This window comes from Lolium rigidum, chromosome 5 (genome assembly GCF_022539505.1).
Source record: "Lolium rigidum isolate FL_2022 chromosome 5, APGP_CSIRO_Lrig_0.1, whole genome shotgun sequence".
NCBI lineage: Eukaryota > Viridiplantae > Streptophyta > Magnoliopsida > Poales > Poaceae > Lolium > Lolium rigidum.
The window spans coordinates 65,757,538-65,771,466 of NC_061512.1; the positions used below are offsets into that span (position 1 = coordinate 65,757,538).

Consider the following 13,929-nt stretch of genomic DNA (forward strand, 5'->3'; position numbering starts at 1 on the left):
CAGAGATCGATGTTGTAGAAATCGGTTGATTGGTTGGATTGTTCCCGTTCTCTGCCTATACACACTGCACGTGGGACCGATTCATGGCATGGCCTGCTTGTCATTCTCGTTCTGTGTTTCTTTTTCATCTCTGTAGTTGCGTTGGGCGTGCTGCGCGCCGCAGCGCTGCCAGTGGAATAAATGAGCCTGGCACCGTCCTTTTCCCGGTTTAGTGTGCAAAACGCGGCAATTACCTTCTATTACCTTCTGCATGTAGGCCTGATTAGTTCTTGGCCCCACATGTCTGTCTTGTTTTGGTTTGGAAAAGAAGTCGACTGGTCATTTGTTTTTCTGTGCGTCTGCAGGGCCTTATAAATCTTTCTCTGCCCCGCTTCTGTGCAGGCCCAGCAATAGTCCTCACCAACTTTCATGTTCCTCCAGCTGAGACGCCGAGGTAACGCCGCCGCCTCGCAGCACAATACCCTGCCCGCCGCCGCCTCGCAGCGCCGTCTCCTGCCCGCCGCCGTTTCGTGCACCATGGAAGGATTGGGTTGAGGTGTTCCTGATTTCTTTTAAGGGATTTCAGCTTCTTCTTTCCCGTGTTCATCTCCTTTCCCTGTATACTGATTCTGTGGCTCCTTCACATCAGCTCCGTCCAAGTTCCAACCGAGGACCAAAGGTAGCAGCTCCGTCCAAGTTCCAACCGATCTAGCCGGTCGCTGCTTCGTTTGCCCGTCCTTCCTCAGGTACGAGTCTCACCCTTCTTTGCTCAGCTCATCTTGCAAACACTCCCAGTGGCTAACCTCCCCCCTCCCCCCTTTCAGACTGGTTCTAGCCGTGTATCTCTGTCCGGCCGACGGGCTCTTTCTGGACTATTCCCCCTTCCTCAGGTATGTCAACTATTCCCCGAGATCTTTTGCCTGGCTGTCCGCATGGACTGATTGAGGGTGCTTGTTGCAGTTCATGTGTTTGTTAATATGCCTGTGAGGTGACGATCCTGTTATAGACCGAGGGCATGGAGTTTAAGCGACTGAGGTGGCTTAGGTGGGCAAAAGCAGGTGTGCACTCGCTGTTCGTATTTTTAGGTTTGTTGGTCCGCGCGGTGCTCACCTTTTCTACCTTCCGCTCCAAGGCCGTTACCCCTTTTCGACAACATCCACTTCTAGGAGCCTTTTCAACCTTCAGTACATGGAGTTCCTGAAAGGTAGCTATCTGATTTATCTAGCATGTCTTCTCAGTGCGCGCTCTAGGCTTATTTGATTTTTGTACAGGTACGTACCCAGGCGTGTCTTACCATGGTGCCCCTGATTATCGTTGTCAGTTCTGCGGTGCTGTGTTCTGGTATCCTGAGCGGTGCAAGATCGAGAGCTCCGTGAGGCAACGCCGTGTCCTATACAGCTTGTGTTGCAGGGGTGGGAAGGTTTGGGTCCCACCCTTCGCTTCGCCGCCTCCTTTTCTTGCGGACCTACTTAGGTTTGATGGTGATTCACGCAGAAAACCTTTCATAGAGAAGATACGTCAGTACAACTCACTGTTTGCTTTTACTTCCATGGGAGCTGACATTGATAAGCATGTAAATGATAGTGGTGGTCCGCCTGTTTTCAAAATTAGTGGCCAGGTGCATCACCGCATAGGTTCCTTGTTGCCAGCTAAGGGTGCATCTCCTAAGTTTGTTGAGCTGTACATCCATGAAACTCAAAACGAGGTTACTATCGGAATAAAAGCTGTGATGCCCGAGGCTGATCCTACCGAGGTTGATATTGACGTTGATATAGTTGGTGGATTGCAGAGCATGCTAGATGTTTGTAGTCCTCTTGTGAAGAAGTTCAGAGACGCTAGAGATCGCCTTAAAGACGAGGGTGATACACGTATTGCTATTAGGATTGTAGGTGCTGAAAAAGGAGATCATGTGCAGTTTAATTTGCCCGCTGTTAGTGAGCTTGCTGCTTTGATTGTGGGTGATTTTTCTGCAGAGAATTATCGCCGTGATATTATAGTTGATAGCAAGTTGAAAGGCCTGCACCATGTTCCCAGCCTACATCTAGCTTTCATGTCCCTCCAGTACCCGCTCTTGTTTCCTCATGGTGATAGAGGCTTTCAGCTTGGAATCCCCCATAGAGACATCCAACCTGGTTGCACAGAGGGGAGAACTACAGTTAGTATGCAAGAGTACTACTGTTTCTGCTGTCACTATAGGCAGAATCAGTACAACCCGTTCCTATGCTGCGGTAAGCTATCTGCACAGTCGCAGGTTGATTCCTTTGCGTGCGTAGAGGAAGGTAGGCTGACTTACATAGCAGGCCACCAGGATGATTTTAGATGTGAGCACTTTCAGGGAGTGGCTGATGCAGTTGGGAAGGGTAATCTCGATGGTAGCTCAATAGGCAAGAAACGAATTGTACCTGCAAGCTTCATTGGTGGTGACCGTTACCAGCAACCGAATTTCCAGGATGCTGTTGCTATATGTAGGGTGTATGGTTCGCCGCACCTGTTTCCGACGTTCACGTGCTGTCCAAAGTGGCCTGAGATTAAAGAAGCTCTTCTTTTAGAACCTGGCCAGAGGTACACCGACAGATCTGACCTTGTGGTTAGGGTGTTCAAAATGACTTTTGCAAGATATACTGAAATCAAGCCAGTAAAGGCTTACAAATTATCTGCTGCTCCAAAGCTCCTCTTATGCGTTTGTGTGCAAGGTATGCAAAAGGATAAGGACACATTGAAATTTTGGAATGTTCTACCAACATAAATTTAGCATTATTCATTATATGTTAATTGCACCAACTGATCGTCTTCTCATTTAATGTGTAGGTATCTTGCCAGAGAGAAAATGCGAGGAAATGCTCTAGATGCAGTTGCTAATTTCACTGGCAAAATGGAGCAGTAAGCTGGCCAGTATCACCCCACTCATTGTTAACTTTATATGTTGCTACCAAGTAGGGTTGCAGCTTTGATGGTTTTAGATATCATAAACCGTTTGTTTTTTCCTTCGTCTTTTTCAACCTGAAAATTTAAATGTCAAGTACTTCTCCAGAAACACACTGTAGTTTTACGGTATAACACGGTGTTTCGTTGTTGCTATTCACTGTATGATTTTTGAGCTTCATTGTATCGACTTATGAAGGATTAGCTATTCGAAATAATTCAGTGGCCATACATAGAAACTTAGCACCACTTGTATTGCATATGATTGAGAAAAGGCCGACTAATTAGAGAAGGGCATTGAACAAAGTGGAGGTATCATGGTCAATTATCTGACATTTATTCAAAGAATGTCAATCCGCATATAGTAGCACACTATCCTGAATGTATAAATCTGTTGTCAAGGTTGTTTTGTAATAGAGATAAAGAAATCTTTGGACTGTATGTCGCATTGGTTGGTTCAGCATATGCCTGGAGCACTACTTTAAACTGCACTCTCCAGGGACTACAATTGGGATTGCCTTTTGTGCAGTTGATGCTTTGTGGATGTAGATGTCATTGAGACGAGCGAAGCGACACATTGCAATGCAGCACGCTACACCTATCGTGTTTTAGAGTATGACTGTCAAAGGCTAATTCAGATAGATCTAAGAATTTTACGAGTTCATGTCATGTCTATTTATGTAGCCATTAGAGTTTTGGATCAAATCATAGGTTCATTAAGTTTTTTTGCTTCACAAGCTGCTACTCAAGATGAAATACCTACAGCTGTCAATCGTTTGTACCAACTTATCATTTTTGTCACGCTCCTTAGATATTGTTCCTAATTCATCTGCCTTATTTGTGAACAAAGAGTGGTACTTGTGGTAGAGAATCCTCTTTTTGGTGTTTCTTTTTGAAGCGAAGTTGTACTACTATACTACTACTACTACATATTAGATACAAGAGAAAAGATTTTATTATACTCTGTATACTTTTTCCTTGGAATTACAAAGACGTTAGTGCGCAGCGGCCGATGGATTTCTTTTTGTGATGATAACTGAAGTTCTTTCGGAACTTGTAAAGTAGTTGTTTTACAATCTTCGTTGAATCACCTTTCGAGAACATAACAATCAGTTTAGTTTGGTTTGGACAATTGGACGGAGAGTCATCTGCCTGTTTCCTTGTACTAAATAGTTCAGTTTGAAATCTGTATGATTCTTAATGATTTCAGAAGCCGGCGCATGGTTTATAGAATATCTTAGCACCTGGCTTTTTAATTTGGACGCACGGGACCGGCTAGGAAGCGCCCATGGGGCGCTCCAGCCTCTAGTTTTTTTAAAACTACTACATCAATCAAGTACTCACACGATCGGTAGGGACAGTGAAGTCGCCAGACCGTTGCCATTCAAAACTGCACAAGTGGCAAACGGTTGACTTTGGCTTGCATGGCCGTGTGCAGTACTCCACATACAAACTGATCACCCAGTCGGGCACTTCTTCCTCACCAACGAACTATGGAAAATGGAAATGTAAAACTCATTACCCCATCAACAAAAAGTGGAATTCTTCAGAATTTGAAAGGGGCAACATTAAGACATCCATGTCTAAAAGACAATAGAGGACACAAGTATGAACAAGACACAATAGCAGTCAATCAGTGGGAGTGATGTTCAGTTTGAGGCATGTTAAGCCCATAAAGATAAATCATTCATCAGAAGGCACGTTTCTGAGCTCAGCAAATTTAAAGAAAAATACTTGATGCTGCTTAAGTGAAGCACGAGTTGTTAGCATAGAACCACCACATTTCTAGTTAAATATCGATTTTGGTACCACTTTACGTGAAAAAGTACCACATTTTATCGTAGATTTCAAAAACCACTAAACGCAAATTGATCTGGAATTGACACCGTTTCGACACGTGTGGTCCAGTCGACGTGGTGGTGCTGGATAGTGTGTGGTCCATTGTTTTGCAGATAAGTCCTCAAATTTTGAATGTAAATTACGCACGAGCCCTTACACCTCGCAGTTTTCAAAAAATCTACTATTTATTTTTCAGACCTTCATAAGTTTTAAATACTAATTCAAATGGAAAACCTTTTAATATGAAAAGTGATTTGTAATGTTTGAATATTTAAAATATAAACTTTTAAAAAACCTTCATAACTTTTAAATACTAATTCAAATGGAAAAAAAATTATATGAAAAGTGCCTAGAAATGTTTGAATATTTCAAATATGAAGTTTTAAAAACCTTCATGACTTTTAAATACTAATTCAAATGGAAATACTTTTAATATGAAAAGTGCTAAGAAATGTTTGAATATTTCAAATATATAAACTTGGTTCACAATTTTAGATAATTAAAATATGAAAACAATTAAAATTACTTCTATTAATAATGTGAACTTTGGAAATTTATAACTTTAATTCTATAGCTCCAAATAATATAAATAATATGTCTAAGTTTATTATAAAAATCCAAATAATCCATTTCTAACATCCATAATGCATAAATCAGATCTGTTCCTCTTAGATATTTTGATTATGCAAGCAAACCTAGCAAAAAACAATGTGCCATTTTATTTATTTCTGCTAGACCTCCTAGATATATTCAAATTCATTTGTATCACGATCAAAACAGAGAACTTGCATCAATGGTAGGCTGCTTCTGCGTTATTTTCAGTTGTGCGGTACGTGAACCAACTTTTGTATGCACTAGAAGATTTATAAATGGCACGTACTAGTAGACTTATAAATGGTATAGAGAATAGACTCCAAACTAGTATCAATGAAGCTGCATCACTTTTTTATTTTTAAATGGATCGATCAACCTGCTAGCTTACTAGTAGCACGTATCGTGCAGATGGAAAGGGAGATAGCAGGCGTCTATCGGCAAAGCGTAGAGCACATTCCAATAGTAGCACCATACATGAGCGCATCAGCAGAAGCTATGTATCTACCAAACACGCTTCAACAATATCACCGTAGAGATTGAGAGATAGAGGATATGTGGGTGTAAGAATTAATCAGCCTAGTTTGTGTTTTCTGTTCGCATGATGTTGCGCACGAGAACGACGAACAAATGTGATGGCATCCGAGCCCACAAACAAATTGTTGTTCATATGTAACAAATGTTGGTTCATGTACGACATGATTGAAAACAACATTGCACGTTGGCGCAAGTTCTCTGTTTTGATTCGCGACACAGATGGATTTTGTATCTACCTAGGCCGGCTAGCAAGAACAAATAAAATGGCACAATTTTTTTGTTAGGTTTGCTTGCATAATCAAAATATTTGAGAGGAACATATCTGATTTATGCGAGTTATGGATGTTAGAAATGGATTACTTGGATTTTTCTAATAAATTTAGATATATTATTTATATTATTTGGAGCTACAAAATTAAAGTTATGAATTTGCAAAGTTTACATTATTAACTGAATTAATTTATTTTATTTTGCATATTTTAATGATTTGAAATAGTGATCCAAGTTTATGTATTTCAAATATTCAAACATTTCTTAGCACTTTTCATATTAAAAGTTTTCCCTTTTGAATTAGTCTTTAAAAGTTATAAAGGTTTTTTTAAAATTATATTTGAAATATTCAAACATTTCTGAGCACTTTTCATATTAAAAGTTTTTCCATTTGAATTACTATTTAAAAGTTATGAAGATTTTCTTAATTTTTTTTGAAATATTCAAACATTTTTTAGCACTTTTCATATTAATTTTTTTTATTTTAATTAGTTTTTAAAAGTTATGAAGGTTTTAAAAAGTTTATATTTGAAATATTCAAACATTTCTAAGCACTTTTCATATTAAAAGTTTTTCTATTTGAATTAGCATTTAAAAGTTACGAAGGTTTTAAAAAGTTTTTATTTGAAATATTTAAATATTTCTAAGCACTTTTCATATTAAAAGTTTTCCATTTGAATTAGTATAGGTTTGAAAAATAAAATAGGAGACTTTTTGAAAACTGCGAGGTGCGAGGAACTCGTGCGTATTTTACATCCAAATTTTGAGGACCTATCTACAAAACAACGGACCATAGGCTGCCGCGGTGGAGGCAACGGAGGGGAAGGAGTGGTCGATGAGGCACGGGGACGACGATGAAGAAGACAACCGGCGTACATACACGCCTAATGCTTCGGCAAGCAACGGCGGTGTCGGCGGCGTCTCAAGCGGGTGCCCCCAAAGAGAAGATGGCCCAGACGACAAGGGAGACCCGTTGCCTACTTATGGCCGCTCCTAAATTGGGCTTGCACAAGTGGAGAGTGGGGTCGGCTCCCAACTAAAGTTGGCTTATTGGAGTCATTAATCAAGACATCATGGAGACCACGCTTAGTCATAATAGGATTCCATGACCTGTGCCGACTCGGGTTACCGTGTAAAGCCTTAGGCCACCCCCTCTATAAGGTGTCGTGGGACTATCCCTAGAGGGGAGTGAGAAGACGAGAACAAGCAGACACAACTCGCAGAAGCCTTGGTCGACGAGTTGACCCTGCAATCGTATACAATCCCCACTCGCAGAAGCAGCAACAAGTCTTTACCTTAGGAGCGAGGGATCGAAGATGGGTACATCGTGTACTGACCCGTCCCTATTAGCACTCGGCAACTTTCTCCCCACCCATGTAAGTCATCTTGTGATGGCATACGCCGTGACTTTCCCACGACATCCCCAGCGACGTCGACCATGCCGTTCGGTTGCTTTTTCTTGGAATATTGGTGTTGGTACTTTTGTTGATGTTGGTTGATTAATTTAATGGTTGCGCGTGTGTACATGTCCTTGGCATTGCGGCTCTAACTAAAACTATGAGTTCGAGCATGTAGTGCATGGTTGGTGTGGCCCATCGTGGCACATGTGCCGGCACTGGATGTACATACGTGTGCCAAGAGGGGAAGTTTCTAGCTGAGGCTGATCAACGAGGACGTCGATTTTCTAAGGGGGGTTGAGGTGTGACATCCTGATCCATGGCTCAACAGGATTGATAGGATACTCGCTATCTAATGGGTGGGCCCCTCTGTCACCTGTTTTGCATTTTCCAATAGTTTTTCTAGAAAATTTATAATATCCATATTTTCATATTTTGAACTCCTCTTTGAACTCGCAATATTTTCTAAACTACCCTTGTTGGTATTTTTTCGATAAAGAGAATATATTAATATCAAGAGATACCAATTACACCCAGTCTCTGCAACAACACACCACCCTAATGGCACTATGGATGCACACATCCAAAAAAGGGAAAAGAAAACTAAGAAACAAAAGTCCCGCTACAAGATCTCGGGCCTAACAACAGACAATACATCCACCGCCATGACAACACCTGAATTACGGACTCTTCAAAAACGACGCCTCCAAGAAAGGAACAATGCTCAAACACCGTCGTCGCCCAATTAAAGATCTTGGATTTTCACCCTGAAGATAGTCTCCGCTCTCAAAACAATGCCTCCACCAAGGTCATTGTCAGGCACAACCAGTTAAGGCCATACCTTGGGTTTTCACCCTGAAAGGTAGGACTCTGCACTTCACCTGTGTTGTCGCCCCCACTTTCATACCGCTGCTGTGAAGCGCGGAACACCAAGCAAGCCCCTCAACAGCGCGGAGACTTGAACCTCCCTTAGCTAGTCCTCCCCTCCGGCCTTCATGAAATTCTCTTCTTCCGACTTTCATTATGGATCCGTAGTCACTTGATGTCAACACAGAAAAAGAGCTTCGCGCTGCTCCCTCCAGAACCAATCGGTCGGAATAAAAGCATGGGTGCGCACGACCGAATACCTCCGATCCAGCAAACTCCATGCAAAACACTGTTACATTCGCCGGCGGAGCCTTCCGAAACTCAGCCCCCGGCTAGATCACGAGTCCAGGCCTCCGGTAGGTCCTCCTCTTCACGCAAGAGAGGCCCTAGGACCGCCGCCTTTATTCGGGTCGGACCCCCACGTCGGCGACCATCCCGGGCTGGCCAATCCAACCCTCCACCGGCGACACCATCGCCGGCTTCCGTGCTCCTCCATCTCGCCGCCGGATCGCGGTGATAGATCAAGGATCCACCACCACCAACCGCAGGCCGACCCTCTCTGGCGAAGAAGAGGGTCACCTCCTCCGTTGAACCCAAGGCTGCTGCCCTAGGCGCCCTCGTGTCGCGGAAGAATCCCGAGATCGCCTCCACGCACCGATGAGAGGCGGGGGGGAGGGCATGGCGCGGACCGAGGGCTCGGCCGCCGCCCACCCGGCCCCTACCGGAGTGCTGCGAGGGAGAGCCGACGGAAGGAAGGAGATAGGCTGCCACCGCCCACCCCACCCGCGCCGGCCGGTCCGCCGGGGACAGCCGCCGGGAGGAGGGGCCGCAGCGACACGTCGCCCATCCCCATCCGATCCGCGCCTCGCTCCGCCATGCGTCGAGGAGGTGGGATCCGGCCGCCGTTCATCACGCAGCGACGAGGAAGGGCCCCCGCTGCCGCCACGCCCCGAGGGTCTTTGCCCCGGCGGCGCTACCGGCGGCGGCGGTGGTTAGGGTTGGGAGGGTGGGGTGCGGGAGGGAGGGTTGTAACTGAATCACAAATGCATCAGCTCCCTCGTTGGTATTTATATTTACGGGTCTTTGGTTTGACATTTTTGTACGGCCGCATTCCGAAAAGTACAAGATTGTATCCTCGAAGCAAAAAGTTAAAAAAAAACCTCAAAGATTTGCTCTTTTTTGGGCTTTATGTCGTAATCACTGAATTCACATCTCTTATCTCTACCATATACTATTTACTACTTTAAATATATATGATATTGATTGTGAAAAAAAGGTGTAGCTAACTGTCGGTTTCTTCATGTTATGTGAGTCTTCGATCACTTCGGGCGGGGCTCTTCTATGTGTACCCTTTATATCTCGACTAGCTCTTGTCTCTAGACGTTATATTGTGGCAAATGTCAGATGTAATTAATGTGAGCTTGATATTTACATATTCTCTTTATGGAAAAAGGACACAAAGTGTCGTATATCCCTTGTTGAGACTCTACGCGAGTCCAAGAGAAATGAAAACCTCGTACGCACCACCATGAGAACGCTTTGCCGTGCACGTACGTCACGTATCCTTTTGTAGTCTGTGGTACCCACCCACCTTCCATATGTTTCTCCGTGCCGCAGCCTCACTGGACCAGCCCAACCAGTAACCGCTCCCAAACACCTGGCCAGCAAGAACCGGCTCCCCTGCTCCTCCTTGTCCACCTCGCCGGCCGCCGCAGAGAGAATCTCCTGCTCGGCCGGTCGCCGGACGCCGGCGAGCTGAAGCTTCCAGGTCAGTACGTCAGCTGCCTCGTCCTCTCTTACCTCCTGCTTGATTGCTTGCCTCCAAGATTTTGTTTCCTTCGCTTCCTTCCGTTGACTGAGTTCCGATTCTGGTTCCTAAAAATGGGTCATTTCCTTTTGCTGGGAAAGAAGACAATTACAGTACAAAATTAGCAAATTCCCCTGCTCGGAATCAGATTTTCGCTCGGTGAATCGTAAGCTTCTCCCGAAGCGCTGATTGACTTGAGCGCTGACAGCTCCCCGGAAGCGTTCGTGCGGAATTCTCATGAATCCTATCCACATACCCCTTAAGCAACCCAGAGGGCAAAGGTGAATTAGTTCGGTACAGAAATGGAGCTTTGTGCCGAATTCCAGTGTTCATATAACTGTTTTTTCCCTTCAAAATGCTGACAGGTTTGATGTTCTCTTTTTCAATTTTCATTTCAACATCACCCCGCTCCGAATTTGTTCTGAACTTCTGATCTAGCCCGTCTTTCCAGGCAACCCACACACTGAGCAGTGAGCACATTGAGAACAGAAGTAAGATTATGATAAAAAAAAGCTGTTCATGCCTGCCAATACGGCCATGCAGCCGCTGCCTTCTAAACCAAACGACTTAACCATTTTTCTCTGGGTTGTTAAAGGGTATGTCGATAAGAATAAGGATCATGACAATTTCGTTTCAAGAACTTTCCGACTTAGGTTCCAGAGACGTCGTACTTTGGTCAGTGTTGTTTCGGCCGGGACAGACTTCTTTTTTGTGGGTAGACGACTTCGGTGTTCGATGAATCGCAACTGAATCTCATTACCTTGGAAATGCAGTCCAGTCTACTAGTACGAGTCTTATGACCACAGTAATCCCAACTCATGGATTTGCAGTCTACTATGACCATTGACCAGAGGGATTCCATCGTCTTGGAATCGCAGTACTCATCTGTGACTAGAGCCGTATCATGTCAACCGTTCATCTGAGCTAGTATATTGGCAAAATCTCAAATCGAATATGTGCCTTGGCATGCACTCATGCTTTAAAAGTCACCTGCCTGCAAGGTCAGGCAAATTTTTATAAGCCAACCAACCCACCTTTGGCACCAAACTTGCTACAAGCTTTGTGCTTGCAAAAGAAAGAACAGGAAGCTATTATCATGTTAGGCATATGTTACCATGCATCCATCAAACTTTGCCATTTTCTTCTAGTCTAACTTCACCTTCCCTTCTTGTATGAACCAGCTACCTGCGATCCCCACATGAATCTGTGCTTCAAATTCAGTACAACAGTATGAGGTTGCTGATTGTAAATGGCCTGAGGTTCAGGCACCTCAGGCTTTCGATCTTGGCCATATGCGCTGTGTTTCTGCTTTGGAAATGGGAGAAGGGATCACTGTACAGCCCTGATCTCCTCCGGCCAGAGCCATTGGTCTTGAGTGAGTTTTCCAGGTCCTCTCAAATTATAACCTCAAGAACTAATATTCTTTCAAGTCCTCTTTGTGCGTCACTTTCGGGGGCTGCTTTTCCCTGAGAATTTCTGTAGCTGACTCATAGTTTGTAGATCGGAATACCTCCATGGATGAAGGTTCCTCTAGCGGCAATCCGTTGGTGAAGTCAATTGCTGAAGTAGGTAAGGTAGTTACTGCTGCACCTCCACCTCTGACCATAATTCACGATGCCAAAGATGCCACTGGTAAAAAGGAAACATCGCCTTCAGAGAAGAAAGGTAATTCCTCATCTTACAACTAATATTTTGCTAGGTTGTTAAAATTTAGAAGATTTTGAGGATCTATTTTTTAAAAGATTTATGCTAAACTCCTGCTTGATCTGTCTTGCAGGATGTGACTACAGGAATGGAGGATGGGTTCCTGATGATCGCAGACCATTGTATTCTGGTCTCAAATGTAAACGATGGCTCTCTGAGAGCTGGAACTGTAAATTGACACAGCGCAAAGATTTCACTTATGAGAAATTTAGATGGCAGCCTGAAAGCTGCGAGATGCCAATGTTTCAAGCTGCCCAATTCTTGAGAAGGTAATTGTTGCTGCTCCTTCAGTATGAATTTGCAGGAGATGTTACATTCTACATTCTGTTACTGGGTTTTTCGGGTCAATACTAATTTGGACATGTTTCAGAATGCAGGATAAAACCATAGCTTATGTAGGCGACTCTTTAGGGAGACAGATGTTCCAATCGATGATGTGCATGGTTGCAGCATCTGGGAAAGATCATTCAGATGTGGAAGATGTTGGCTCCAACTACGGATTAGCCCTCGCACGTCGTGCAAAACGACCAGGTGGCTGGGCCTACCGATTCCGAAGCACGAACACAACCATCCTATATTACTGGTCAGCAACGCTCTGTGATCTAGAGCCTCTCAGGCTCTCAAATCCAGCTGCCGGTTATGCCATGCACCTTGATCGCCCGCCTTCGTTTCTCAAAAGAACCTTCATAGGTTCCATGTTCTGGTTCTGAACACAGGGCATCATTGGAACCGGGGTAAGCTCAAGGCAAACAAGTGGGAAATGTATGTCTCTGGAGCACCAAATATCAACGGAAAGATTGCCGTTATCTGGAAGGCGAAAAACTTCACTGTACATAGTGTTATGAAGTGGCTGGATGGCCAGCTTCCTAGCTACCCGCACCTGAAGGTCTTCTACAGGTCACTGTCACCAAGGCATTTCTTCAACGGGGAGTGGAACACCGGAGGCACTTGTGACAACAAGGCTCCTTTGTCCAAGGGCAACACGGTGTTTCAGAATCATTCTGAAGATGCCGACGCTGAGGGAGCAGTCAAAGGAACCAGGATAAAGCTCTTGGACATCACTGCACTTTCTCGTCTAAGGGATGAAGGGCATATATCAAGGTACAGCATCAGAGGTACAACAGGGGTCCAAGATTGCCTCCATTGGTGCCTTCCTGGTGTTCCAGACACTTGGAATGAGATCCTGGCTGCTCAGCTGTAGGCAGTATGCTGCCGCCAGGGTACGCGAAGAGGTTTATATTGAGCATAGCTTTTACTATTGAGAAGCTCGTCATCATGTAACACCATGTATGCAAGCACAATTGAAGAACATTCTTTTCATGTAAAATTACATACGGTAATACAGTTCAAGAACATTGTTTTCATGTAAAATTACATCCGGAAATACAGTTCAACAACATTCGTTTCATGTAAAATTACACCCAGTAATACAGTTCAACAACATTCTTTTTGATCATGTAATACTGTAACAATTTGTATGGCAGTACAGTTCAAGAGTCATTGAGCACCGTTTAAGACGAATAGCAAGCGTGACCAAAAAACAGTTTCATGTCTGGAAGGTCGACCATGGAAGCCATCTTCTTGGTACGACAACTCATGAAGAGATACAAGGAGCAAAAGAAGAACTTGCATATGGTGTTCATAGACTTGAAGAAGGCCTATGATAAGATACCGCAACACGTTATGTGGTGGGCCTTGGAGAAACACAAAGTCCCAACAGAGTATATTATCCTCAACAAGGACATGTACGATAATATTGTGACAAGTGTTCGAACAAGAGATGGCGATACCGATGACTTCCCGATTAAAATAGAACTACACTAAGGGTCAGCTTTGAGCCCTTATCTATTTGATTTGGTGATGGATGAGGTCACAAAGGATATACAAGGAGATATCCCATGGTGTATGCTCTTTGCGGATGATGTGGTCCCAATCAATGATAGTTGAACGAGGGTCAATAGAAAGTTAAAACTATGGAGACAAACCTTGGAATTGAAAGGTTTTAGACTTAGTAGA

General features: G+C 44.0%; 1 protein-coding gene and 1 pseudogene across 2 annotated transcripts; both read left to right on the forward strand.

Moving 5' to 3' along the window:
- Positions 1 to 433: 433 nt before the first annotated feature.
- LOC124653890 lies at positions 434 to 3,765 on the forward strand. Of its 2 annotated transcripts, XM_047192949.1 has the most exons (8): positions 434 to 535; positions 629 to 725; positions 804 to 869; positions 940 to 1,037; positions 1,112 to 1,183; positions 1,251 to 2,672; positions 2,788 to 2,859; positions 3,431 to 3,765. In XM_047192949.1, exons 4-7 carry the CDS (start codon positions 995 to 997, stop codon positions 2,823 to 2,825), a joined length of 1,575 nt encoding a protein of 524 aa, XP_047048905.1. In that variant the 5' UTR covers positions 434 to 535; positions 629 to 725; positions 804 to 869; positions 940 to 994; the 3' UTR covers positions 2,826 to 2,859; positions 3,431 to 3,765. The 2 variants fall into 2 exon arrangements, with proteins under 2 accessions (XP_047048905.1, XP_047048904.1); XM_047192948.1 differs by having other exon boundaries at positions 2,788 to 3,765.
- Positions 3,766 to 11,439: 7,674 nt separating this feature from the next.
- On the forward strand, positions 11,440 to 13,369 carry LOC124654073 (annotated as a pseudogene).
- The last annotated feature ends 560 nt before the right edge of the window (positions 13,370 to 13,929 follow it).

Bases quoted from the DNA above. Each gene is read 5' to 3' on its own strand.
- LOC124653890 (XM_047192948.1), top strand. From the start codon at position 995: ATGGAGTTTAAGCGACTGAGGTGGCTTAGGTGGGCAAAAGCAG. The intron at 1,184-1,250 runs GTAGCTATCTGA...ATTTTTGTACAG, and splicing joins GTACATGGAGTTCCTGAAAG to GTACGTACCCAGGCGTGTCT. The intron at 2,673-2,787 runs GTATGCAAAAGG...TTTAATGTGTAG, and splicing joins CTTATGCGTTTGTGTGCAAG to GTATCTTGCCAGAGAGAAAA.